Source organism: Jaculus jaculus, chromosome 4 (assembly GCF_020740685.1).
Source record: "Jaculus jaculus isolate mJacJac1 chromosome 4, mJacJac1.mat.Y.cur, whole genome shotgun sequence".
Classification (NCBI taxonomy): Eukaryota; Metazoa; Chordata; class Mammalia; order Rodentia; family Dipodidae; genus Jaculus; species Jaculus jaculus.
In genome coordinates, this window is record NC_059105.1 from 64,944,917 (window position 1) to 64,972,273 (window position 27,357).

The following is a 27,357-nucleotide window of genomic DNA, read 5'->3' on the forward strand; positions in this document are numbered from 1 at the left end:
AGACTATGGTATGTTCTCCAGAGAGGTTTGTTATAAAAGAGACTAGATGGGTGCATGGTACAAAGCTATAGCCAGGAGGCTAAGGCCTGGGAGAATTGTTCGAGCCCTTGAGTTTGGGAATAACCTGGGCAACAGATACCCTCTCTCTGTGATTTAAAAACAAAAAAAGTTCAGTGAGCCCAAGAGGTACTAAGTACACTTCACTTTTGAGCCAAAGTTCAAGGACAAACTTTTCTATACTTAAAAGTCACTTCAGTAGGTGACATTAGTTTTAACTTTCACTGTCCTATTTACTTCACTGACTCTTCTTATTACATAGAATTACACAGACAGACATCCACTAGGGTGTTCTCTGAAGACTGCCTTATTGATAGGAAGTCACACATAAGGATGTTTTGATTAGGTCTGGAGAGAGGGCCCAGCGTTTAAAGGATGTTCTGGTTGTATGATTTACATGACCCTTATCTACCTGGCCATGGTTCCTTGAGCCCTTGATGAAACTTTACCCCAAACTAAGACAATTAGATCTTTCCTGGGAATAACACTGACCACATCACCCTGCATTGTTAAGTTGGAAACAGATGTCATCAGGCAAATGTTAGTAGCAGCAATCGGCCATTCCTAAGATTGCCCGGCTCACTTCTTACCTGCTGGGCCTTGCTTTGACAAAGCACTTTCAAGGTGGAAGGAAGTAGGAAATGTGCAGCTGTACAAGAGAAATGGAACTTGCTGAAGGACTTGATAGTGTGAATTTAAGGGAAAGGGTAAATTTGAGATCAAAGTAGCTCGATTTGCCCAAAAGATAATGATAAGTTGAAGATTACACACTCTATAACAGAGGAACATTTTCAATTAGTATTGGAGTGGCTGGGAGCTGGGCAGAGAGGGCTCTTTGGAATTTCCTGAGTGTTTTTCAGGTAAAGGTTCCTCTATTCCTGTACGTAGCACTGTGGATGAACCCAACTGTAGAGCTTCATTACGAAAACAACAGTAAAGGATTGAAGAATTATTTTGTTAGAGCTATTCATATGAGTTATAATGATTGATAGTGGCTAAAAAATCTGGGTTATTGTCCCTTTTATTTTTTTAAAGTGTACCCTAGATATCCGTTTTGCAAATACATGTGACAAGATTACTAGACTTAAGAGTACAATAGTGCATATGTAAGAGAAAGTTTTCAAAAATAATAAAAATCAAAGACAAGTTATGACTTTGATAATCTTCAAAATTACAAAAATAGTATTTACCTTGGGATGGAGAGATGGCTTAGCGGTTAAGGTGCTTACTTGCAAAGCCAAAGGACCCAGGTTAGATTCCCCAGGACCCAAATAAGCCAGATGCACAAGGTGGCATATGCATCCCGAGTTCATATGCAGTGGCTGAATGGCCTGGCATGCCCACTCTTTCTCTTTCTCTACTAAATAAATAAAAATAAAACATTATAAAATTAAAAATACTATTTATCTCTACATATCATTTCCATAGGGTTAGGAAAAAATCCTAATGTAATTTTATTATAAATAGTGGCTCAGTTGCTGCTTGTGAGTTTCTATTCAAATGAATTTTGGTAGAAAGGAGAACCAATTTTTCAGTTAGATTGGGGTTTAAAATCTGACTTTTGCCATTTACTAGTTGTGTGACTTTATCCAAATTACTTTTCCTTTCTGGTACTGTTCCCTCGTCTGACAATTGGGGACACAGACTAATTCACATTTACTAGCAACTGGCAACTTTGGGGAAAAAAAACCACACACAACGATTGTCACAGTTCTGGACAAGTACACTATATTCATTGCAACAAATACTTGAATGGCCACTGGAAGCCTAAATGATAGAATCCCTACTTGAGTGGAGCTCATGGTGTGGTCAGTAGGTGACAGTGGGATGTGATAAAATCCTACTAATACCAGTAACTACTTACTTATGAGCCTTTCTTCTGTGCTGGGTATACACATCTTGGCTAATTTTATTCTCACAATAACCTGGTCAGATGGATCCCAAAGGCCTCATTTTGATCCAGGAAGAGCTGGAAGCTAGAGAAAGCGACTCAGTCCAGGGCCATACAGTTAATGAATGGTGGAATCCGAGTAAACAATGCTTCACAAATTTCAAAGGCCCGTAAACCAGGCGAGGTGGCACAGGAGGAGGATCTCAGTGAGTTAGAGGTCAGCCTGAGCTAGAGCGACCTTGAAAGACCATCCCCTACCAAAAACAAAACAAAACAAAACAAAACAGAACAAAACAAAACAAAAAACAACCAACAACAATACAGAAAATCTCCTGGGGAAGTGAATGCGTGGGTCTGTGTTGGGAACTGACTTCTCGCTCTCCAGCGGTGACCCCAGTGGCTTTGCGACATCCTTGCAGCCTTAGCTCTCTATTTTTTTCGGGGTAGGATCTCAATCTAGCCCAGGCTGACCTGGATTTCACTGTCATCTCAGGGTGGCCTCGAACTCCCAGAGATCCTACTTGTTCTGCCTCCCAAGTGCTGGGATTCAAGGCGTGCGCCACCACGCCCGGGTTTTCTCTGCCGTTAATAAAGTTTACCGGGCGCGCATCGTGTGAACCGAGTGAAGAAAGTGACAGGAAAGGAAGGCTACAAGGGGCGGGGGCCGCAGGGCTGGCGGGCTCCGGGAGCTCCACGCGCATCACGGCGGAAGCGGAGCCCAGCGGCCCGGGAGCCCACGTGGGAGCGAGGGCGGAAGAGCGGCGCTCGGGGACGCCGGGCCGCCTCCCGTCCATCCCGCTCGCCCCGCCCACCTTGCTCCCGCCTCCGCAGGGCTCGCGGGCCAATGGGCGGAGCCCGCGGCGGGCTGGTGGGCGGGGCGCGGCGTCCTGCGCGCAGGTGCCGCCCTGGCCCGCCCGTTCGGACGCCTCCGCCGTGGTGCGTGCGGCTCGGCCGAGGGGCTGGCCTTGCGCTCCTCTCCGCCTTCCTCCCCGCCTCCGGCTGCCGGCGAGACCCGGCTCCTGTAATCGGGGACCCCCGGTGTCATCGTCCTCCCCCGAGCACGGTGAGACTCTCCGGGAGCCGGCGGAGGGAGCTTCCTCCGCCGATCTTGGGGTGGGGGGCGGCCGGGGGTCAGTGGTGCTGAGGTCGGCGGCAGGCAGGCCCCGGGCCGGGCGGCCGGGATGGGCTGAGGGCAGCGGGCGGCGTGGGGTTGTGTGAGGATGAATGAGGCGCTCCCGGACTAGGCCGCGCGTCGCCGGGAACGGCCCACGCCTCACCCCGCCACGCTCTCGGGAGGGAGAGCCTTCCCTCCCGGGCTGGACGCGTGTGTCCCACGCCGGAGCGGAAAGGGGTTGGGCGGACGACTTCTCTGGCTGCCGGGACGGCCGTCCTCCTGATAGGCCAGACGACTGGACGGGATCTACTCCTGCAGCTGTTCTTTGGAGGCCTGGAGTTTGGCCCAGAACAGGTGTCAGGACCCTGCGAAAAGGGAGATCGCTGGCCTTTGGAGGCGGGGTGGTGGAGTCTGGGATTAGAGGTTGGAATATCACTCCAGGAACAGGGCTCCAGAGTGGCCGTAGGAGGCACAGCCCAGACAGAATATAGCGTGTGTTTCAGTTTTCAACTACTAAGACGTGAGGCTCAGCCAGTCCTCTTTAAGTGCACTTGGCAATGGTTAAGGTCAGATCGTTTCTGCAAGGTAGAACCTGAAGTAGCACGGAGGGTCGGATAAAGTTTGGATTTGTAAATTAAAAAGGTTGAATGGTGGCGCACGCCTTTAATCCCAGCACTCGAGGAGGCTGTGGTAGGAGGATCGCCGTGAGTTCGAGGCCACCGTGAGACTACATAGTGAATTCCAGGTCAGCGTGGGCTAGAGTGAAACCCTACCTCGAAAAAACAAACAGCAACAACAAAAATAGGTTGTATAGGATGCGGGATTTGTGGCGGAGTTCTTGGCTAGCGCGCTTGAAGCCTTGGATCCTCAGCATTTTTTCCTTCCTCTGAGAGATGGGGATAGGGGAGAGGGAGGGAAGGAGGGAGGAAGGGCAGATTAATATTAAAGAAATCATAGTGTGGCTTTTGGAGGTGACTTGGCCCGTGTTTCTAAAACAGGCTTTCTTTGACTTTCATTTCTGCACCTTCTTCCAAATGCTTTCCTTCATACAGTATGTCAGATAAAGAATGTGAGTTTTGAGCAGTCGCCATGGAAGGTTGGAACAGGATTTCAAGTTTATCATTTATTTCTGGTGCCCCAGTCTTTCCAAGACTAGTTAGGAGGAGCGACTGCTTAACAGTCATTAAAATTAGATCTTCTCACAGAAACACCTCCACCCTTTTTGTTGCAAAATAAAATGATTTTAGCCCCCCTTTTAGCACTGGTATATATTATATTTTATTCTTTTATCCAGATATATGTTTGGTTTTTCGAGGTAGGGTCTCATTTTAGTCCAGTCTGACCTGGAATTCACTATTTAGTCTCAGGTTGGTTTTGAACTCAGGGCCATCCATCTACGTCTGCCTCACAAATGCTGGGATATTAAAGTCGTGTGCCACCATGCCCGGCTTATTCAGTAATATATTTTATATGATGAAATATGCTTTGTCCATAGTGATAGTAAAAAAGTTTTGTTCTTAAATTTGTTTTGATATTTCAGATGCCCCCCAAAAAGGGTGGTGATGGAATTAAACCACCCCCAATCATTGGAAGATTTGGAACATCATTGAAAATTGGTATCGTGGGATTACCAAATGTTGGGTGAGTATTAGGGAATTTCTTACTTTCATTTTGTAAAAATTTTGGGCCTTTCTTTCAAATTGAAGGGACTATAATACTAGTGTTGCAAAGCTAGGTTTTAGTTCACGTGTATTTTATTGCATGCATACAATACCAAAGTGAGTTACTTGTTTTGCTAAGCTCAGATGAAGCAGTGAGAATTATAATATCAGTGAGCCAAACCACATTTGCTTAAAACATTGGCGGGAGAAATAGAGTATTGTATTTGATTTGGATTGTATTCCTTCCTAGGCTGGCTATGAGAGGCCACAAGGATAAATTAGGAAGTAGTTTTTTGTTTTTTTCAAGGTGGGGTCTCAATTTAGGCTGACTTGGAAATCACTGTAGCCTAGTTTGGCCACAAACTCACCTGAGTTCCTCCTACCTGAGCCTGCACCAACACTCCCAATTTAGGTGGTAGTTTCAAAACTTATTTATAAAGCTTGATGAGTTTCTTGGCAGAGTAGGGGTCAGATAGGTGAATTTTTAATGTCAAAGAGGTGACAACTTTGAATATAATACTGAAGTTTTAAAAAATATTTATTTATTTATTTATTTGAGAGAGAGAGAGAAGGAGAATGGGTGCCCCAGGGCCTCCAGCCTCTGCAAACGAACTCCAGATGCATGTGCCCCCTTGTGCATCAGGCTTACATGGGTCCTGGGGAAACAAACCAGGATCCTTTGGCTTTGCAGGCAAACACCTTAACCACTAAGCCATCTCTCCAGCCCCACTATTGAAGTTTTTTTGGTAAAGGGTTCCTGTTAAAAAGTGTTTAAATCTAAAAGTTTTGAGAACAACACTGAATTTTGTCACTTTTTGAAAAATTAAAGTTGATTCTTATTTACAAATAAAACAGTGAGAAAATACATGTGTGATTTGTCATACTAATCTGTACACATGTGACTTACATATTCTATGTCTGCTCTTTCTTTATTTATCCTTCTATTATATATTACCTTCTACTAATCTTATAAACTGTCTTAGCGAGGCATGGTGGCTCAAATCTGTAATTCCAGCCCTCTGGAGGCTGAGGCAGGAGCATTGCTAAGAGTTGGAAGCCAACCTGGTCTGTACATAGAGAATTCCAGGTCATCTTGGGCTGCAGAGTGAGACCCTGTCTCAAAACAAAAGTCACAGAAACAAAAAAATCAAACAAAAAGTACAACCACACCTACATGAAGTATTTCATATATACCATGTCAAAAGTGTCTAGGTTACACTGGTGAGTAACAGACCCATTCTGGATGTATGAAGATGACTAAGGGCATTTGGGAAGTGCTTTGGGACTTGAGATTGGTGGCAGGTAGGCCAGCCATGTTGCTCCATGTGCTTGCTCCATGGAGCCCCTGTCAGTCCTCACCAAAAGGAGCATGATATGCTCAAGTACCCCAGTTCTTAAATTCTTGTAATGTAAAACATGAGCAAATGTGGTTGTCCTAATTTCAGTCTTTTCCTAGAGTGAGAGAGGTTTACATTTTGAAGGGGTTTCCTGCTGTGATAGAATCTGCTTGCAAAGTATGACTAAATAAAGAGTGGAAGTATAAGCAAAACAAATAATCAAGCAAAGTACTGTAGGGTACTGTCAATAAATCTGAAAGCAAACATGATCATTATGTTTGCTGTGAGCTTTACTACACTAGTATGAAAGACAGTTTTAGACACTAACATTCGTCTCTTGCTTTTGGAGTCATTGTAGTCAGCAACTTTACTTCAAATGGGATACATTCAAAAGGGGCTATTCTAAATATTTTCTATGTAATTTTTTTCTAACTATAATAATCAGTGTATGTGAAAATAACTTAAATGATTTTGGTATTCAGTATAAATATACTGCTTGTGTTTTTAAACAAAATATTCTTGCTCAGTTATTTTGAAGCATGTTATTTACTTACTTTTTATTAAAATTTTTATTTCTTTGTTAGAGACAGAACACGAGAGCCTGCATGGGTGTGCCAGGGCCTCTTGCCACTGCACACAAACTCCAGATGCATATACCATCTTGTGTATCTGGCTTTATGTGGGTACTAGGTTTGAACTTGGGCCATCAGACTTTGCAAGCAAGCATTTTTAACTGTTAAGCCATATCCACAGCCCCAAAGCACATTCTATGTATGTGTGTGTGTGTGTGTGTGTGTGTGTGTGTATTTTTTTACTTTATTTTTGTTTTGATCAAGTCCCCTGAACATTTGAATTTCACACATGCAAATTTACTTATTTTAGAGGTTTTTTATGGAGTTTTGGTTTTGATTGCAAAATTCCTTTTTATGGAACCATCTTTCTTTAATTGTATCAGGTAGGATCAGTTGTAAGAAACACAGTGTTGATTATTTTTAAATAAGAAAAACACTTGCTAGATGAATAGATTTGAACGAGTGAACAGCTAGGCTTCAGCAGGGAACGGAGCAAGGGTGCTGCAGGCAGGTTCATGTGGAGTCAGTCACACACATACATGAACTTCTGGTTGTTTCTCATCTGTTGTAACTCTCCTGTGATTCAGATCCCTGGGCTAGCATTACAGGTGTGAGCTACCATACCTGGTGCTAATCTGTTATTTATTGAACACGTGCTATATGCAGATGTCTGTTCTGAGTGTTTCATACAAATTGTCTACATTAATAAGATATTTGGCATTTCCCAATTGACTTTAAATTCTATGAAGGCAAGGATTATGTTGTTCTTATTTATTGATTATTTCTAATGCTTAGACAGGTGTTAGAAACATAGTAAGTGCCCAGTAATTTATGAATGGGATAATCTTCCTCCTTTGACAGCTGTATGTAGTTGTAATGAAAATCATGTTTTAATGGTGCTTTTAAGGAAGAAGAAAGTATCAGAGTAGGAATACAGGGATTGAATTTGTGGTTCTGTCTTGCTTCTTATTATCTGAGTGGCCCTTTGTGAATGAGAGTCCTCTTGGACCAGTTTATTGTGGTGGTTTAGAAGCTCTTAGGGAAAAGGACTTGCTATTCCAGACTGCTTTGCTTTTGTCAGGGACTGCTCTTCTTATTGCTACCACTGCTTTACATGATACTGAATTCTACTAGGGCCACCACAGTGTCCCAGATAACCTAGGTTTAATTGGAAGGTTCTTGTTTTATGCAGAAATACATGTTTTGTAGTCATAGATTGACTGCTTTGGCCATAGAGGACATTCTTTGTGGTATTGACAAGAGCCCAGGTTTTTCTCAGCTCGTAGCTCAGTAATCCTTAGGATTGTTGTTACCTTACTCTTTTTTATCCCCAATATATTTATTTTACTTAGTTGAGAGAGCAAGAAAGAGGCAGAGAGGGGAGAGAGAGAATGAATGAATGAATGAATGAATGAATGAATGAGTGAGTTTGGGTGCACCCTGGCCTCTAGACGCATACGCCCCCTTGTGCATCTGGCTTTCCGTGGGTCCTTGGGAATGAAGCCTGATCTTTTGGCTTTGCAGGCAAGTGCCTTAACTACTAAGCCATCTCTCCATCCCTGTTACCTTAGTCTTAAGGTCTAAAGCTGTTGTGAATTCCAGGCTACCCAAAGGGTCAAAGGGCCAAGTAATTTGGCCAACTGTGTCTGGAAGGTGGATGGACGTGGATTTTGGGACAGCTAAGTATACTCTGTCCATACCCTCTGGAACTGCTGCCTCAGGAAAGTGGTTTTCTTGCTTGGCTGATGCTGCTGGGGGATGTTCTTTGGTGTACCTGCAACTTACCTTCTTCCAGTATGCCAGAAACCAGTTACAGAATCTGTCAGAGCTATTTATTACTGAGGAAAAAGGTTTTGGAAATGTCCAAAATAAGGTTCACATGAGTCTAAACACTACAGACGTTTGCCTTGCCCGTCATCATTCCAGCCTTGAACGGGGAGGCCCACGGAGGCCCTGTAGCTCCCTGAGGAGCTATTGGCAGGTAGTGAGTGCTGGGGACGGGGGAGTCATTTTTGTCAGTGGGATAGCCACTGCTAGATTGATCAAATGCTAGGAAATAACCCTGCATCCATGCTCCTGCAAGCAACTGAAATTAAACTCAGTAGGTCCAAAGAAATGAAGAAAAGACATAAAAGTAAGGAGGGAGACTAATTGAGAAGGAAGCGTTCAGCAGAGGTAGGAAGTGGACAGGAGGGCGTATCAGGTGGCTAATATGATCCAAGAACTTTATCTACATGTATGAAGTTGTAAAAAAATATGGTTTCAAACAATAGTTTATTATTTCTCACAATTTTTAGAGTAGCTGGGAGAAACTTCTGCTCATCTCACTTGAGAGCTTTCATGTGGCCACATGTACTGTGTTTAATGAAGATTGCCAGGCAAGCCCTAGAGCCTGTGGGCTTCCTCCACAGGTCGTCTGGTACCTTACCAGGGCTGGCTGGAAGCTAATGTAGGGTCTCGTTCTAGCCCAGGCTGACCCAGATTTCACTATGTAGCCTCAGGCTGGCCTCGAACTCACAGCATTCCTCCTACCTTGGCCTCCCGAGTGCTAGGGTTAAAGGCGTGCACCACCACATCTGGCTGGCTTCCATTTTTCTACTTTGTACTTCTATTCAGATTGTGTAAGTTCATTATTCACATTTCTAATTCTGCTCATATCTGCTCATAGTCTCCAGTTACATGTCTCCACTTAGCATGTACATGCTCAGTTCTTCTCTAGTAATAATATTTACACCAGGAAATTTGAGCCAAAGACTTGAGAGATTTATTGTATCTTTCTTATATAATCATATTTTTCAGTAGGGTACCAAACCCAGAACGAAAAGATCATCTCTCTTACCATAATTTTCTTCATGTTTTCCTTTCCACTCATGTCTTGAATTACAGCATAGGTTTAAATGGATTGTCAGAATTTGTATCATAAAAGTAAACCCAGGGCTAGAGAAATAGCTTAGCAGTTAAGGTGCTTGCCTGCAAAGCCAAAGAGCCTAGGTTCAATTCCCTAGGGCCCAGGTAAGCCAGATGCACAAGGTGGTGCATGTGTTGGGAGTTTGTTTGCAGTGGCTGAAGGCCCTGGTATGCCCATTCTTAGTCTCTTTCTCTATCTGCCTCTTTCTTCTCAAATAAATAAAATTTTTAAAAAAGTAAACCTTTTTTAAAAAATTTTTATTAGCATTTTCCATGATTATAAAAAAAATCCTATGTTAATTCCCTCCCTCCCCACCCCCACTTTCTCCTTTGAAATTCCATTCTCCATCATATTACCTCCCCCAGAAGTAAACCTTTTTAATTGGGCTATTGTGGTGGCCATCTATCCAGCCAGCTTCATTTTTCTTTTTAAAATTTTATTTTTATTTATTTATTTGAGAGAGATACATAGAAATAGGCAGGTGGAGAAAGAGAGAGAATGGGTGCTCCAGGGCCTCCAGCCACTGCAAATGAACTCCAGATGTTTCATCTGGCTTAAGTGGGTCCTGGGGAGTCAAAGCTGGGTCCTTTGGCTTTGCAGGAAAGTGCCTTAACCGCTAAGACATCTCTCTCTCCAGCCTTCCTTTTCTTTTTAGCTTTCCTTCCTTTCCTCCCTCTCTTCCCCCTCCCTCACTCTTCCTCCCTCGTCCCTCCCTTCCCCACCAGTCTGTCCTTCCCTCCCTCCTTCCCTCCTCCCTTCTGTAAGAACCTGCATAAACACAAAAAGATGACTTAGTGCAAGCCTGCTGACCAGGGTTTGGATCCCCAGAACCCACATGCAGGCAGACACAAAGAGTATGCATGCATCTGTAATCCTCGCAATGGGAGGTGGAGTCAGAATCCAGAAGCTTGTTATTTTTTGAGGTAGGGTCCAGGCTGGCCTGGAATTCACTATGTACTCTCAGGGTGGCCTCATTCTCATGGAGATCCTCCTTCCTCTGCCTCCCAAGTGCTGGGATTAAAGGTGTGTGCCACCATGCCCAGCTTGAGTTTTTTTTTTTTTTTTTAATGCAAAGGTTGTACTCTTATATTTCCTCTTCCCCACCCCCATTCTTTTGAAGGTCCTAGTGAGGTTATTGGTATATATTGTGGGGTCTGAAATGCCTCAGTCAGCATGGGGGGGTTGTGGTACCTCTGGCTAATTCCACCTACCCTGAGGCTCTTACACAGTCTTTTCACTCCTTCTTCTACAGTGCTCCCTGAGCCTTGGAGGGCAAGATAGAGATGTGATTTAGTGTAGCCTCTGGATCTCTGTTTGATGAGGCTTGAGTGACCACAGTGTCTGTTGCCATCTCCCTGGAACTGGTTTTCAACCTAGTGTGAGAGTGTCACTGCTTCTTCTGTAATGACTTCGGGGCTCCCTGGCAGATGTGGTGGAGGTGACCCATCTCATGGTAGGCAATCAATTATCTACTCTTGATGTATTGATATATCCTGGATCTCCCCAGTATTTTCCACCATCTATAATAGGAAACAGATTCTCCAAACAAAAGTGAGAGCAGCTTGGATTACAGCCTAGAAATCCATGTCCAATATTCTTAGCCAAAGAGCAATGGAGGTTTCTCTGGAGTCTTATTGGTTTTCTATCCTATCAGATATGATTTAAAAAAAATTTAGGTAGAGAGGAAGAGAGAGAGGGAGAGAATGGGAGCATCAGGGCCTTCAGCCACTGCGAACCAACTCTAGGCACATGTGCCCCTTTGTGTATATATGCTACATTATGTACTTTTGCATCACTGTGTGTCTGGCTACATGGGACCTGAAGACTTGAACATGAGTTCTTAGGCTTTGCTGGCAAGCACCTTAACCACTAATCCATATCTCCAGCCCCCAGATATAATTTTTGTGCAGGGTGAAAAGGGGAGGGTCCAAATTCATCCGTCTACCTATGGCTATCCATTTTCTCCAGTACCATTTGCTAAAGTGAGTGTTTTTGGTCCTGTTGTTTAAAGATCAGGTACATGTAATTACTTGAACTCATATCTGGATCTTCAATTCAGTTCTGTTCTATTCCACTGATCTTTGTGCCTGTTTCTGTACCATACCATGCTGTTTTTATTACTATGGTTTTTTAGTATAACTTGAAATCAGGTATGGTAATACTACCAGAGGTGTTCCTCTTGCTGAGTCTGCTTTTGGCTCTCTGAGGCCATTTGTGCATCCATATGAATTTTGAGAGTGATCCTTCTTTCTTCTTCTTCTTCTTCTTTTTTTTTTTTTGTTTGTATTTTTGTTTTTTGATGTAGGGTCTTGATGTAGCCCAGACTGACTTGGAATTCACTACATAGTCTCAGTATTGCCATCGAACTCATGGCGATCCTCCTATTTCTGCCTCCCAAGTGCTAGGATTTAAGGCATGTGCCACCATGCCTGGCTGATTTTTCTAACTCCAAAAATGTTGCCAGGATTTTGATTGGAATTGCATTGAATCTGTATATTGCTCTTGGTAGGATGGCCATATTTTATTTATTTATTTATTTATATATACACATACATACATACATATACAAATACATATACATACACACACACATATACATACACACACACACACACATTTTCTTTACATTTTAACCATATTAATTCTTCCAGTCCTTGAGCATGGGAAGTCTTTTCATTTTCTCATGTCTTCCTCTAGTTCTTTCTTCAGTGTTTTTATTTTATAGGTCTTTTACTTCCTTGGTTAGGGAAATTCCAAGCCATGTAATTTTTTTTTGGGGGGGGGAGACAGAGAGAGAGAGGGAAATAGACAGAGAGAAAGAATGAAGCCAGGTGTGGTGGTGCACACCTTTAATTTAAGCATTTAGAAGGCAGAGGTACGAGGATTACCATGAGTTTGTGGCCACCCTGAGAGACTCCAGAGTGAATTCTAGGTCAGCTTGGGCTAGAATGAGACCCTACCTTGAAAAACCAAAAAATAAAAGAAAAAGAATGGGGGAATGGGTGTACCAGGGCCTCTAGCTACTGCAAATGAACTCCAGATCCATGTGCCACCTGTGCATCTGGCTTTATGTGGGTACTGGGGAATCAAACTCGGGTCCTTAGGCTTGTAGGCAAATGCCTTAACTGCTGAGCCCACTCTTCAGCCCTCCCTGGTTTCTTTCTTTTTATGTTTGTTATTGATATATATGAAGGCTACTTTATATTCTCCTACCTTGCTGAAGTTTTTATTTATTTATTTAGTTAATTTTTATTTATTTGAGAGCAACAGAGAAAGAAAGAGGGAGATAGAATGGGCACACCAGGGCTTGTAGCCACTGCAAACTCCAGATGCGTGCGCCCCCTTGTGCATCTGGCTAACATGGGACCTGGGGACTCAAGCCTTGAACCGGGGTCCTTATTCTTCACAGGCAAGCGCTTAACTGCTAAGCTGTCTTTCCAGCCCAGCTTTTTTTTTTTTTATCCCTTCTAGGAGTTTTTGTTTGGTGGAATTTTAATTAAAATTTTTTTTTGACAACTTCCATAAATATACCATGATCATAATACCCTCCCACAATCCTCTGCCCCCCTCCTCTGAATCCCTTTTTCTATCTAGTCCCTAGTCTCTTTTGATACCATCATTGTTCTACCAGCCACTGGGAGGTCATGAATGCCATAGGCACTTTGTGTCTGGAAGACAGTGTTACAGTGCTTTCCTCCTCTTCCTTTGGCTTTAACGTTCTTTTTGCCACTTCTTCTGCAATGGTCCCTGAGCTTTGGAGGGTGTGATAAGAGATATCTCACTTAGTGCTGAACACTCCACTGTCATTTCTTCTCAGCACTATGGTGAGCTTTGAGTCACCCCAGTAATTTTTCACCATCTGAGAAAAAAGCTTCTCTAACTAACCAAAAGTGAGAGTAGCATTAATATATGGGCATAAACATGTTTAGAGGGCAGTTTGGTGGGCATTATTATCTAGTTGACCAAACAACAGTAGTAGTTTCCCCTCTACTGTTTATGACTTCTTTAGCCATAGGCTTTTTGTTTGTTTGTCTTCTTTCTTTCTTTCCTTTTCTTTTCCTTTCTTTTCTTTTCTTTTCTTTTCTTTTTTCTTTTTTTTGGCTTTTCAAGGTAGATCCTCAGTCTAGTCCAAGCTGACCTGGAATTCACTAGGTAGTCTATGGGTGGCCTCAACTCTGCCTCCTGAGTGCTGGGATTAAAGGCGTGCATCACCACGCCTGGTTTAGCCCATAGGCTTTTGATTAGGTTTTCTACTTCAGGCTTAAATTTCCTCCAGTGGAGCAGGTATCAAATCCAGTCAGAGAACAGTTGGTTGTGACCTTGTAGTGCAAAGATAGTTGGTTTCCTTCATAACAGACATGCCACCATTGTAGCAGTTGGCACCTTTGGCCAGGCTTGCTCACCATAAAGCTTGCAAGTTCCTTCCATTCCTGGCTAAGGATGTAGATGACTGTTCTCCCCAAAAGGCTGCACAGCTCTTTCTAGCACTCTTACAACTGACTAATAGGAAGGAGGCTTTCAGCTCAGCTCCAGCTTGATTTCTCAGTGTTAGCAGCCCAGGCATTTGATATTTTCAGCAATAGGGTCTTACCATCTGTTGCAGGCAACTGTCTTAGCTGCTGAACCATTTATCCAGCTGCATTTATTATTATTATTTAAATATATATTTTATTTATTTGTAAAAAAGATTTTTGAGGCAAGTCCAACAGACTGGACTGTTTTTTAATGAAAGGGGGTGGGTAGAGGAAGGGAGAGAATTGGTGCACCAGAACTTCCAGCCACTGTAAATAAACTCCATATGCATGCGCCTTCTTGTGTGGATGTGTCACCTTATGTGTCTGGCTTACGTGGGATCTGGGGAATCGAATGTGGGTCTTTAGGCTTCCCAGACAAGTGCCTTAATTGGTAAACCATCTCTTCAGCAAAGTATTTTTTATTTTATTTATTTCTTTGAGAGTGACAAAGAGAAAGAGGCAGACACAGAGCGAGTAAATATGGTGCACCAGGGCTTCTCACCACTGCAAACGAACTCTAGATGCATGTGCCATTTAGTGCATTTGCCTTTCCCTGGGTATTGGGGAATCAAATGCAGGTCCTTAGACTTTGCAGGCAAGCAAGCACCTTAACCACTGAGCAATCGCTCCAGCCTACATTTCTTGTTATTTTTTAGGTAGGATTTCACTCTAGCCCATGCTAACCTGGAATTCACTGTGCAGTCTCAGGGTGGCCTCGAACTCACGGCTATACTCCTACCTCTTCCTCCCAAGTGCTAGGATTAAAGGCGTGCATCACCACGCCCAGGTCCACATTTATTATTTTTATTCTCACCAGAACAGCCCATCAAGATCTCTTTTCAGCACTGCAAAGTTTCTCTATTCCAAAGTACCAAATCCTTCATATTCTTTCCACAAACACATGACAAAAGACCAAAAACCACAAGGTCATATTTATCAAGGGCAACAACCTCACTCCACATCCCATATAAACGGCTGGGCAGAGCCACACGTGTCTATAACACCAGTTCTGGAGAGGAACAGAAGCACTAGAATCTTTGGAGTCCTGCAAGCTCCGGATCAGTAGAGACTGTGGCTAAAACTAAGACCTGCTGGAAGACTGATGGGGTGGGATACCCCCTGCTCTACTCTGGCCTCTAGATGGTTGCCTCCCTGGCCACAGAAGAATGCATGGGGTACCACACCACATACACACTTAAAAAATAAAGCAGTATAAGCTTTACTGCATTTTTGGAAGTAAATGGACTGAGTATACTTTTATAAGTAGACTATTATTTGTTTATTTATTTAGTTTTTTTAAAATTTATTTGTTGAGGTAGGGTCTCACTCTAGCCAAGCCTGGCTTGGAATTCACTATGTAGTCTCAGGGTGGCCTCAAACTCATGGCGATCCTCCTAACTCTGCCTCACGAGTGCTGGGATTAAAGGTGTGTGCCACCACACCGGCTTATTTAGGGTTTTTTGAAGCAGGGTCTCATTCTAGCACAGGCTGACCTGTGACTCCCTCTGTTGCCCAGGCTGGCCTCCAACCTAATGACAATCCTCCTATCTCAGCCTCCCCAGTGCTAGGATTAAAGATGTGTGCCTGATGTAAAGACTATTGTAAATTAAGTATTATGACATCTAGTCTGACAGGGTTGAAATAAAAAGCCAGCTGTATGGAAACCAGTGGTTTCCTCTTAATCATTATTTCTGGAGTTTTAGAGTTGGTACTAGGCTCCTAAAAGTTGCTACTATAAATCCTTTAAGTCTGCCAATAGTCCATGAGTTTTTAGCTGAACATGACTCTAGCCTTGCATTTCTTTCTTATATTTTTGAATTAATTAATTTATTTATTTAAGAGAGAGAGAGAAAGAGGCAGATAGAGAAAAAGAGAATGAGTGTAGCTGGGCCTCCAGCCACTGCAAATGAATTCCAGATACATGTAACACTGTGCATCTGGTTTATGTGGGTACTGGGGAAGAGAACCTGGTCCTTAGGCTTCACAGGCAAACCCCTTAACCAATAAGAAATTTTTCCAGTCCTGAATACATTTTTTTCTGAGGGAGAGTAGAAAGTAAGGATCCCTTGAGTCCCTGATTGGGCTTCATTTTTTCTGTGTCTTTAACATCTTCCTGTATTTGCCTCCATGAACAAGTACTAAAACATGTTCAAAGTCACGTCTCTTCTTTTTTTTTCCATATTAAAGGATTCACTTTATTATTTGACAATTAGCTCTGCATTTCTAAAACCTGACTTTACCCCTCCATACCTGAGTAGATTTAAATCGTAGTGTTTTTTATCAGGTGATCAGAAGGGCGACCTGAGAATGCCTGCCTTTCCCTTCACTGATCTCTTTTACCCAGGCATTTGCAAGCTACTGATTTGACTAGTGGTATTCTTAGGAACCAGCAATGATTCATGTGTCTATTTTAGCAAACATTTCTACTTGTCTGAAATGCTTCGTCTGAAGGTGATAAGAGCAGTATTTACAGACATATAGGTTGGTGCAGTTCAATGTCTTGTTAACCATACTTCTCACCTGTACTTAGATAAAGCCTTGATTTTTACCTTTTGTTCATCATTCTTTTATAGGGCTCTCAGAATTAAATAAAAAAGGACTGACTGGTTTCTTGGTTATAAGTTCAATCAGATGAGCTAACTATGGTTAAGTACATTTTTTTCCTGATGAATATAGGCTAATTAGATCTCATCTGAATAGACATTTTTACCTTGAATTTTTCTTGGAAAAGAGAGAAAAATAATCACCCATAATTCCATCATGCTTGCAGGACTATTATATTTCTTGAGTATTTTTTGTTAACAAATTTAGTTCATATGCAAACATTTTTACATAATCATAGCTAGACAGTTATCAAGCCCTGACTGGTCTCATAATTAACACACAATCTTTAGCTACTTTCTCATTTCTTCTAGTTAAAACAAGCAAACAAACGAAAGGATTCTTATTTTAAATTCCTGTATGTTCTATATTCACTGCAGTGAACTATCTATTACATACCAGTGGAAATGGAAAGTAGTCCAAAACATATCAACAATTCTTTAAAAATTCTATTTTGTCTGTTTTTTTTTTTTAATCTATTTGAGAGAGACAGACACAGAGAGAAAGAGAGAGAGAGAGAGAGAGAGAATGGGCGGGCCAGGGCCTCCAGCCACTGCAAACGAACTCCAGACGCGTGCGCCCCCTTGTGCATCTGGCTAACGTGGGACCTGGGGAACCGAGCCTCGAACCGGGGTCCTTAGGCTTCACAGGCAAGCGCTTAACCACTAAGCCATCTCTCCAGCCCTAAAAATTCTATTTTGTTTTGGATTTTACTCCATGCTTTTTGGCAGTAATTGTACTTTTAAAAAAGTGACTGGTTGGGCTGGGGAGATGGCTCAGTGGTTAAAGGCACTTGATTGTAACACCTGTTGGACTAGGTTCACTTCCCTAGTAGCTGTGTAAAACCAGACACACAAAGTGGCTTTTGTATCAGAGTTCATTCGCTTTGGCAAGAAGCTTTGCGTGCGCACATACACACACATAAACGATCACTATATCTACCTATTATATATCTATCTATTATGTAACTATCTATATCTATCGTCATTTATCTCTTTCAAAAAATAGATCAAAATATTTTAAAAATGTGAGGATGTTAATCTGGGCTGACATCCTCAGTGCACATATTGAATTAGATAATTAGAAACTCAGCAACCAGTTTATTTGATATTAATGGGTTTTTGTCTTGATTTAAGGTGTACCTAGACACATTTCAACTTTTATAATTTTACAATTACTGGTAATGCTTGTGTAGCAATAATTACAAGTGAGCTTGAGTTATAGCCCTCTATTTCCTATGAGTTATAGCATTCAGTCCTCAATTCAGAATGGAAGCAGTTGCCATAACTAAATGTATACCTTGCAGTGTTTCATGTTAGAGAAGGTTATGTTAGATACACGTAAAATGATGCTGGCATTACTAGGTATGTTACGAAAAATATTTTTGTGCTATGACCTTAAAGTAGCTATCCTTTCTAATGAAGATTCTCTGAGAACATTCCAAATTGACTAAAGCAGGGAACATAACCTAATTATAATCAAATTTCATTGTATTTTGTTAGTAAAAAGTGTTTTCTTCCCTCTTCTTTGATTGATCTTATATTCCTCATAGATCTTACTTGAGCACTGAAGTTAGTGGCAGTTGCATTTTTCTTTGCAGTTTAACATCTGATTGAAATTGCTTACTTTCATTTTAGGAAGTCTACCTTCTTCAATGTATTGACCAATAGTCAGGCTTCAGCAGAAAACTTCCCGTTCTGCACTATAGATCCTAATGAGAGCAGAGTACCTGTGCCAGACGAAAGGTTTGACTTTCTCTGCCAGTATCACAAACCAGCAAGGTAAGAAATGCTTTATGTCATTGTGTATTTGCTATTCCCTCACAGGTTGACTAAATATACGTGTATGATATGTTCAGAATCAAGTAGAAAGTTTTTTTTTTTTTTTTTTTTTGAGGTAGAGTCTCATTCTAGCTCAGGCTGACCTGGATTCGCTTACTCTTTATTCTCAGGATGGACTTGAACTCATGGCAATCCTCCTACCTCTGCCTCCCGAGTGCTGGTATTAAAGGCACGCACCATCACACCCGGCTGTTTTTTATTTTTTTGAGGTAGGGTCTCATTGTAGCCCTGGCTGACCTAGAATTCACTGTGGAATCTTAGGCTGAGAATTTTGTTTGTTTTTAGGTCTTCCCGTTTTTGCATGTCTATGATATATATGCTTAGTAATACGTGTGGGGGTACATGTGTGTGTGAGTGTGTAGAGATCAGTGGTGGTTGGTAGGTGTCTTTTCTCAGTTGCTCTCCTCCATAGTTATTGAGACAGGTTCTCATAACCAGCGCTTACTGCTTCAGCTAGCCTAGTCACTCTGCGGACTCCTGTTTATGCTTCACCAGCTGTGGATTATAGGTGTGCGCAGCTGCATCTGCATTTATGTGGCACCAGAAATCTGAACTGAGGTCCTCAGGCTTGTGAAACAAGAACTTCGCCCAGCTGAACCATCTCCACTTTTTTCCTGTTATGAAGCACTAAACCTAAGTCTTTCTCTGATTCTGGATTTTACTTAATCCCAGACGTATTTGACTAGTTGATGTTGGTGCTTGGATGTGTACATGTGCCAACAGAACTTTTGTATGATACAATTTTTTTAAATTTAAAAATTCTATTTTATTTATTTATTTGAGAGACAGAATGGGCATGCCAGAGCCTTTGGCTGCTGCAAACGAACTCCAGATGCATGTGCTGCCCTGTGTATCTGGTTTACGTGGGTTCTGGGGAATCAAACCTGGGTTCTTTGGCATTTCAGGCAAGTGCTTTAACCCGTAAGCCATCTCTCCAGCCCATGATACAAGTTTTAATCTCAGATAAAATATCTGTTCTGCTTTACATTTCTCCCTTACTTTTTTAAGTAAGAAAATCACGATATATAAAAAGTTTATATTTTAGTTTTTAGGGGGCATTCATTTTTTGCTATTTTTAAATTTTTATTTATTTGAAAGTGACAGACAGAGAAAGAAAGAGGCAGACAGAGAGAGAATGGGCATGCCAGGGCTTCCAGCCACTGCAAACAAACTCCAGACGCGTGTGCCCCCTTGTGCATCTGGCAAATGTGGGTTCTGGGGAAACGTGCCTTGAACCAGGGTCCTTGGGCTTCACAGGCAAATGCTTAACTGCTAAGCCATCTCTCCAGCCCTCATTTATTACTTTTGAGTACCTTCCAAATACTAATCTAGAAAGCAAAGAATTGGTTTCTACAAAGCATTTTGCAAATTCATTTGGCTATTAAACAGGCTATATGGATTATTTTATAATAAAGTCATTTTTTTTGTATTTCAGCAAAATTCCTGCTTTTCTAAATGTAGTGGATATTGCTGGACTTGTGAAAGGAGCTCACAATGGGCAGGGCTTGGGGAATGCCTTTTTATCTCATATTAGTGCCTGTGATGGGATTTTTCATCTAACACGTAAGTACAATTGCTTATTTAGTCATTGATTTCATTAAGATTCATGTGGTTTCTGTTACTGCTCTAATAAAATTAGAAACAACTGACCAATAGAAGATTGCTTTGCGAGACAAGTCATGAATCTGTTGATTTCTGACCTTGCTAGTATTACTACCTCCACATGCAAAGGGTCATTCCATAGCAAGTATATGCTGTACTGATACTGTAATGTCACTGAATTTATCCCCTGTTTTGGATTAAAGATGCAAACTACTTTCTGTCTGAACTTTGTTGCTTTTTTTGGTTTTACGAGGTAGGGTCTCACTCTAGTCCAGGCTGACCTGGAATTCACTATGGAGTCTCAGGGTGGCCTTGAACTCAAAGCGATCCTCCTACCTCTGCCTGCGCCACCACAGGGTGAACTTCATTGCTTTTGGAAAGTGTATTTTAACTTTTTTATTCTATTGGGGATTGGACCCAGGACCTTGTGCATGTTTGGCAAGTGCTACACCACTGTGCTGTCCTCCAGCCCTGCTGTTTTTTTTTTTTTTTTTAAGGTAGTGAGACTTCTGTTGTTGGTGATATTATTAACTATATTAGAAGAATAAAAAAAAATTCAGGTTATCTACTAGAGATGAAATGATTAAGAAAATTATATCAATTTCAAAGGGGAAAGTGCCGGTGGGGGAGGTATTACCATGGGATATTTTTTATAATTATGGAAAATGTTAATAAAAATTGTGAAAATAAAAAAAAGAAAATGTATATCAATTCAGTTAGATCTTAAGGAGACAGGGATAAAATGCAAAGAGAGAAAATAAAGCAGAGTTGTGGGTTGACTTGTGTTCTTTTGACTGTAAGAACAAAATACAAGGGTTGAGCATATAAGTGATGATGGGCAGTTGCTGCAGACAGAGGAAACAGGTTAGAAACTGATGATGGACAATTACTGCAGACAGGAAACATTCAACTTGAGGACCAGGATGGCCTGGCTCAGTGCTTTTATTTGTCACTGCTCCTTCACTGAGTAACTATAGCAGTTGGGAGTAAACTTGGGACATTTTGAGAGGAATTTGATCAATATTTTTGGCTATTTCCAGCAAGTACTAAGGGGCAGGTTTAGCGGTTAAGGCGTTTGCCTGCAAAGCCAAAGGACCCAGGTTTGATTTCCCAGAACCCACGTTAGCCAGATGCACAAAGGGGCATACACATCTGGATTTTTTTGCAGTGGCTGGAGGCCCTGGGGTGTCCATTCTCTCTCCCTCTCCCTCTTTCTCTGTCAAAGAAATAAAAATAAAATATTTTTTAAAAATATTAAAAAATAAACAAAGCAAGTAGTAAGAAAATCGTGCTGTTACTTTTTCTATGTCTGTAAATAGTCTCATTTTCTTTTTTTTTTTTTTTTTTTGGTTTTTCGAGGTGGGGTCTCACTCTGGTCCAGGCTGACCTGGAATTAATTCTGTCATCTCAGGGTGGCCTTGAACTCACGGCGATCCTCCTACCTCTGCCTCCCGAGTGCTGGGATTAAAGGCGTGCGCCACCACGCCCGGCTATAGTCTCATTTTCTTAATAACTCATGTTCATTGTAATTTACAGAAATTCACCACTGGTGATTTAAGAACTACCAATCTAGGTTTCTATACCTTGAATAGCGGTATAGGGGGATCTGGGAGAGTTTGTGGTGTAAGCAAAGAATGACATGGGGGTTGGGGTGTTATCGTTCCTTTTTGGGTGTGTATGTGGTGTGCGTGCGTGTGTGTGTGTGTGTGTGTGTGTGTGTGTGTGTGTGTGTGTATGCTATGCATGCATGAATTGGGCACACATGTAAGGACATAAACTACTTTGGGTGAGTTGCTTTTTTTTTTTTTTTTTGGTTTTTCGAGGTAGGGTCTCACTGTAGCCCAGGCTGACCTGGAATTCACTATGGAGTCTCAGGGTGGCCTCGAACTCACGACAGTCCTCCCACCTCTGCCTCCTGGGTGCTGGGATTAAAGGCGTGAGTTGCTTTTTATCTTCTCCATTCTTTGAGGCAGGATGTCATATTTTTCACCTGTGTTTCCCAGGCTAGTTGTCTGCAAGCTTCTAGGATATTCTCTTGTCTCCACTTCCCTTCTTGCTGGAGGCACATTGGCATTAGACTCCTGTTACAGTTGTCTGGCTTTTGTGTGGGTTCTGGGAGATCCAGATTGAGAGGTACTCACATTTGCAAGACAAGTGCTTTACCACTGAGCCATCTCTTCATTTTTCTCCTGCATTTTTATATTGGTTTTGGTGATAACTATTAAGACTTCAAAGATAGAGAGGGTGGAGTCAGGTCTAACTCTTGGGCCTCCGCACACTATTTGTTGGCTAAAACAGGATGTTAAAATGTAGAAAGAACAACAAATATTGGTGATGTTGAGCTCTGTGTGAGACATTATTTTGAAAATTATTTTTACTTGAAACACTGGGATAGCTGTCAGCAACTTTGTAACAGAAGTTTGGTGGCAAGAGAATTGAAGTGTGAGAGAACCCGAATTGATTGGGTGGTCTGGAGCTTAAAGTAAGACAGGAGTGAAACTAGACACTTAAGGCTCCTGGATCTGATTTTCTTGCATAGTGTTAGATCTGGCATGTGGATGTAAGGTTTGTGTGCTGAGGAAGGCATATTTTTTTCTTCATTTTCTTCATTCACGAAGTCACATTTTGACTCAGTTTCTAGAGCTGGAGTGACTAGGATGACAATAAGGTCTTTGATGGCCTGAAATCATGAACAAGTATTATTGGTAAACATGTGTTTTGTTTTGTTGTTTGTTACATGACATCTGATATGCTTTCTAATCCTGGGTGGTAAATTTGGTTAGGAACATGCATACTTTATTTTTTTCAGGCTGGAGATGGCATCATTAAGGAAGGAAAGAAAATTCATGTAAACTAGATATAATAATGCTTTCTAACAGCGGTTGATTTCAGAGTTATTAAAATGTGAAAATAGCATCAGAATTGATGCAATATGGTACCTGTTATTATCTAGTGCATAGACCACAGGATAATACATTTGTAACCAGAATTGTAAAGACTTACATAGTTATAGTTAGAAAAAAAATAATTATAGAGATTATGAAAATGATTGGCCTGAAACTATGAAAATTAATAACACACTATTTATAAATTACATACTTTTAATAATTAGATGATTAAAACTAAAATAAGAGCTGGGTGTGGTGGCGCATGCCTTTAATCCCAGCACTCGGGAGGCAGAGGTAGGAGGATCGCCGTGAGTTTGAGACCACCCTGAGACTCCATAGTGAATTCCAGGTCAGCCTGAGCTAGAGTGAGACCCTACCTCGGAAAAAAAAAGAAAAGAAAAAAAAACTAAAAGAAAATTAAAACTAAAATAAAATTTAAAAATTTTCAGATTCCTCTTTACTTGATAATTTACTTAAAATAGCTTAAAGCAATCAAAGATATAGTTAGCTTACTCATTTTTCATCAATAACATTTTTTTTTTTTCCTTTGTTTTTCGAGGTAGGGTCTCACTCTAGCTCAGGCTGACCTGGAATTCACTATGTAGTCTCAGGCTGGCCTTGAACTCTCCGTGATCCTCCTCCCTCTGCCTTCCAAGGGCTGGGTTTAAAGGTGTGCATCACCATGCCTAGCTTAACAAATGCTTTTTGTTTTGAGTATTTGAGGTATATAGTAAGTAGCATCTGATCTTCTATGAAGCTTTTAGTCTACTGGTGACAATACACATTGAATGACTATATTAATACATGTGCAATTAGGTTGCTTGATCTGAGCTCTCCCACTTTCTCGTAAGTGTATTGCCACATATTGTATACGTTAGTTTTATTATTAGTTTATTTTGATGAGTAGTATATAATTTTTTATGATTATATATTTTAGACTTACTGTTTTAGACAGTTGGTTTAAAATTACTTAGGAAGGGGAAGAATATGGAGACAATATATATAATTAATTATAATATATATACTGTATATATATGTGTGTGTATGTATGTGTGTGTGTGTGTATATATATATATATATATATATATAATAGTAGTGTTTAGAACTTACAAAGGTTAAGGTATAGAAGAAGTTGAGTGGAAGTTTCTGCTTATCCTTGAGTTTTAATGTATTAAGTGCTATATTTATTCATACTTAATTAACTTAAAAAATTAGAATTTCCCTTATTTTTGTTTACTTTCTTTAGTTTTTTGATATATATTGTCTCAAAAATTTATACTTGGGGCTGGAGAGATGGCTTAGTGGTTAAGCGCTTGCCTGTGAAGCCTAAGGACCCTGGTTTGAGGCTCGATTCCCCAGGACCCACATTAGCCAGATGCACAAGGGAGCGCATGCGTCTGGAGTTCGTTTGCAGTGGCTGGAGGCCCTGGCGCGCCCATTCTCTCTCTCTCTCTCTATCCACCTCTTTCTCTCTCTGTCTGTTGCTCTCAAATAAATAAATAAAAATGAATAAAACATTTAAAAAAATTTATACTTGTTTAAAATACAATTTTTTTTTCCAAGGTAGGGTCTCACTAGTTAAAGCTGGGGTAACCTGGCTTTAACTATGTAGTCTCAGGATGGCCTTGTACTCATGGCAGTCCTCCTGCCTTTGCCTCACGAGTGCTGGGATTAAAAGTATAAATATTTTGATGGGGTTTCTTTGGCTTATAATCTTTATAATGTTCTCTGTTTCATTCATTTGACATATATTTATAAAATACCTCTTCTAAGTGTGCTAGATGCTGAGCAATGAAATGGTGACTAAAAGTAAATATTGCTTCTTGCCTCTTGGAGCGTATAATCTAAGACTGAATGAATGATCATGTAAATATTAGATATCCTTTTCTGATTTTGTACAAAGAAAGAGAGATTCTGTGTGTGTGTGTGTGGGGGGGGGTTGTTGCAGTCCGGTTTGCATTGCTGGTAGAAATCACCCAACCAAGAGCAGCTTCTGGGAAAAAGAGATTTATTTTGGCTTAGAGGCTTGAGGGGAAGCTCACGATGGCAGGGGAAAATGCTGGCATGAGCAGAGGGTGGACATCACTCCCTGGCCAGCATAAGATGGGCCACAGCAACAGTAGGGTGTGCCAAACACTGGCAAGGGAAAACTGGCTTTAATACCCATAAGCCAGCCCCCAACAATACACTCCCTCCGGGAGGTGTTAATTCCCAAATTTCCATCAGCTGGAAACCTAGCGTTCAGAACACCTAAGTTTATGGGGGACACCTGGATCAAACCACCACAGTGGTGTAACTTCAAGGGAGCAATGATTATACTGTGAGTAGCAGAATTTGATTGGGAGCTAAGTCAGCCAAAGGAAGAAAGGAAAGTTTGAATGTTAGAGAAAATAATTTGTTTTAAGGCCCTATGGGCAGAAAGGAGCCTGCTGCCGTATGAATTGTCTGTGGATAGAAGGAATGGTGACGAATAGGATCGGTGGAAAGATCCCAGGGATGTAGTTGGGGATCTTAGCATACTCATGATATTAAAATTTCTATTTCTGATGGTTCAGTATGAATGATTTTAATTGGAAAGGGGGAGGTGAGGGAACGAAATTGTTCTAGGAGCTTATTTTAAAATTACTCATTGCCAGTCGTGGTGGCGCACACCTTTAATCCCAGTACTTGGCAGGCAGAGGTAGGAGGATTGCTGTGAGTTCAAGGCCACCTTGAGACTCCATAGTGAATTCCAGGTCAGCTTGGGCTAGAGTAAGACCCTACCTCAAAAACACCAAAAATAAATAAATAGATAAGTAGGTAAGTAAATAAAATAAAAAATTACTCATTGCATTGCACTTGAATATTTTAAGAAATCAAAAGAGAGTAAGGCATTAAGAATTTGACATTTCATGGGGCTGCAGACTTGGCTTAGTGATTAAGGTGCTTACCTACAAAGCCAAAGGACCCAGATTCAGTTCCCCAGGACCCATGTAAGCCAGATTCACAAGGTTCTACATGCATCTGGAGTTTGTTTGCAGTGGCTGGAAGCCCTGGCATGCCCATTTTCTCTCTTTCTTCCTGTCTCAAATAAATAGAAAAGACTTTGACATTTCATGTTGTTAACATATATTACCAAAATACTAATGATTTAAGGTAGGAAGTTCAAACATAAATATAAAAATATGAGTTGGACATGGTGGTGCATGCCTTTAATCTCAGCACTGGACTAGCTGAGGAATGAGAATCACTGTAAGTTTGAGGCCAGCCAAAGGCTACATAGTCAAACCCTGGATCTGGAAAAGATTATACTAAGTAAGGTAACGCATTCTCAGTCAATGTAGCATGTTCTCTCTCACATGTGGATCCTAGCTTTGAATGAATACATTTGTATTGGAAATGGAATAATAGTAGTAGAGGCCAGGAGGCTACAAATGAGCCGTGAGGGAGGGAGAAGAGAAAGGGCTTAGGGGAAGGCAATAGTAGATAAGCAAGTTAGAGGGGTGGAATACTGGGCATAGAATGGGCTAAGTGTGGTCAGAGGAGGGGGATGAAGAAGAGAAGGGGGTAGGGAAAAAAGAATTATAATATATATCAGTTATCACATTTTAGAGCTGGAGAGATGTCTCAGCAATTAAAGGCACTTAATTGTAGAACCTGACAGCCTAGGTTCAATTCCTCAGTACCCATGTAAAGCCAAATGAACAAAGTGGTACATGTGTCTACAGTTCCTATGCAGTGGGAAGTAGCCCTGTCACACCCATTATTTCCCTCCCTTCCTTCCTTCTCTCTCTCTCTAGTTGCAAATAAATAAAATATTAAAAAGTTACCATTTTTGCATGAAGAATCACGAGAACTCAATTTCTATTTTAATGTGTTTTTGCTTGTTTTCTTTTTTGGGGGTCTCACTTTTAGTTTAGGTGGACATGGAATTCACTGTGTAGTATCAGGGTGGCCTTGAACTCATGATGATCCTCTACTTCTGGCTCTCAGTGCTGGGATTAAAGGTATGCACCACCATACCCAGCTTATTTTGCTGATTTTTAATCAGCAAAGTTCTGTAACATACTATTTCTGTTACATACTGTAGAATGAACTCAAAGTCTGTTGTCACACTTCTGGAAGACATAGTGTTTGGGATAAAATATAATGTATGGAAAAGGGCTAATTTTCTTAGGATTTTAAAGTTGTTTGCACTTAGTTCCAAATTTATTTATATTGCTATAAATTGATAAATTTCAACTATATAAATTTATGGGAGTTCAATATAACTTGTGAATATAATCTAGAAGTATGAAATTGAGATCAATAATAAATCCATCATCTCAAGTACTTAACAGTTTTGCTGTGATGATATTTAAAACTCACTTAGCAATTTTGAAATGTAAAATA

At 41.1% G+C, this 27,357-nt stretch overlaps 1 protein-coding gene across 1 annotated transcript in view; it reads left to right on the forward strand.

The window, feature by feature from the left end:
• The first annotated feature begins 2,878 nt into the window (after positions 1 to 2,878).
• The window catches only part of Ola1 (Obg like ATPase 1), a 147,501-nt gene continuing 123,022 nt past the window's right edge, over positions 2,879 to 27,357 (forward strand). The window contains exons 1-4 of the mRNA XM_004660331.3: positions 2,879 to 3,011; positions 4,603 to 4,703; positions 18,293 to 18,436; positions 19,932 to 20,059. Coding sequence (XP_004660388.1) covers positions 4,603 to 4,703; positions 18,293 to 18,436; positions 19,932 to 20,059 — 373 coding nt within the window. The 5' untranslated portion in view covers positions 2,879 to 3,011. The remainder of the gene's footprint in view (positions 3,012 to 4,602; positions 4,704 to 18,292; positions 18,437 to 19,931; positions 20,060 to 27,357) is intronic.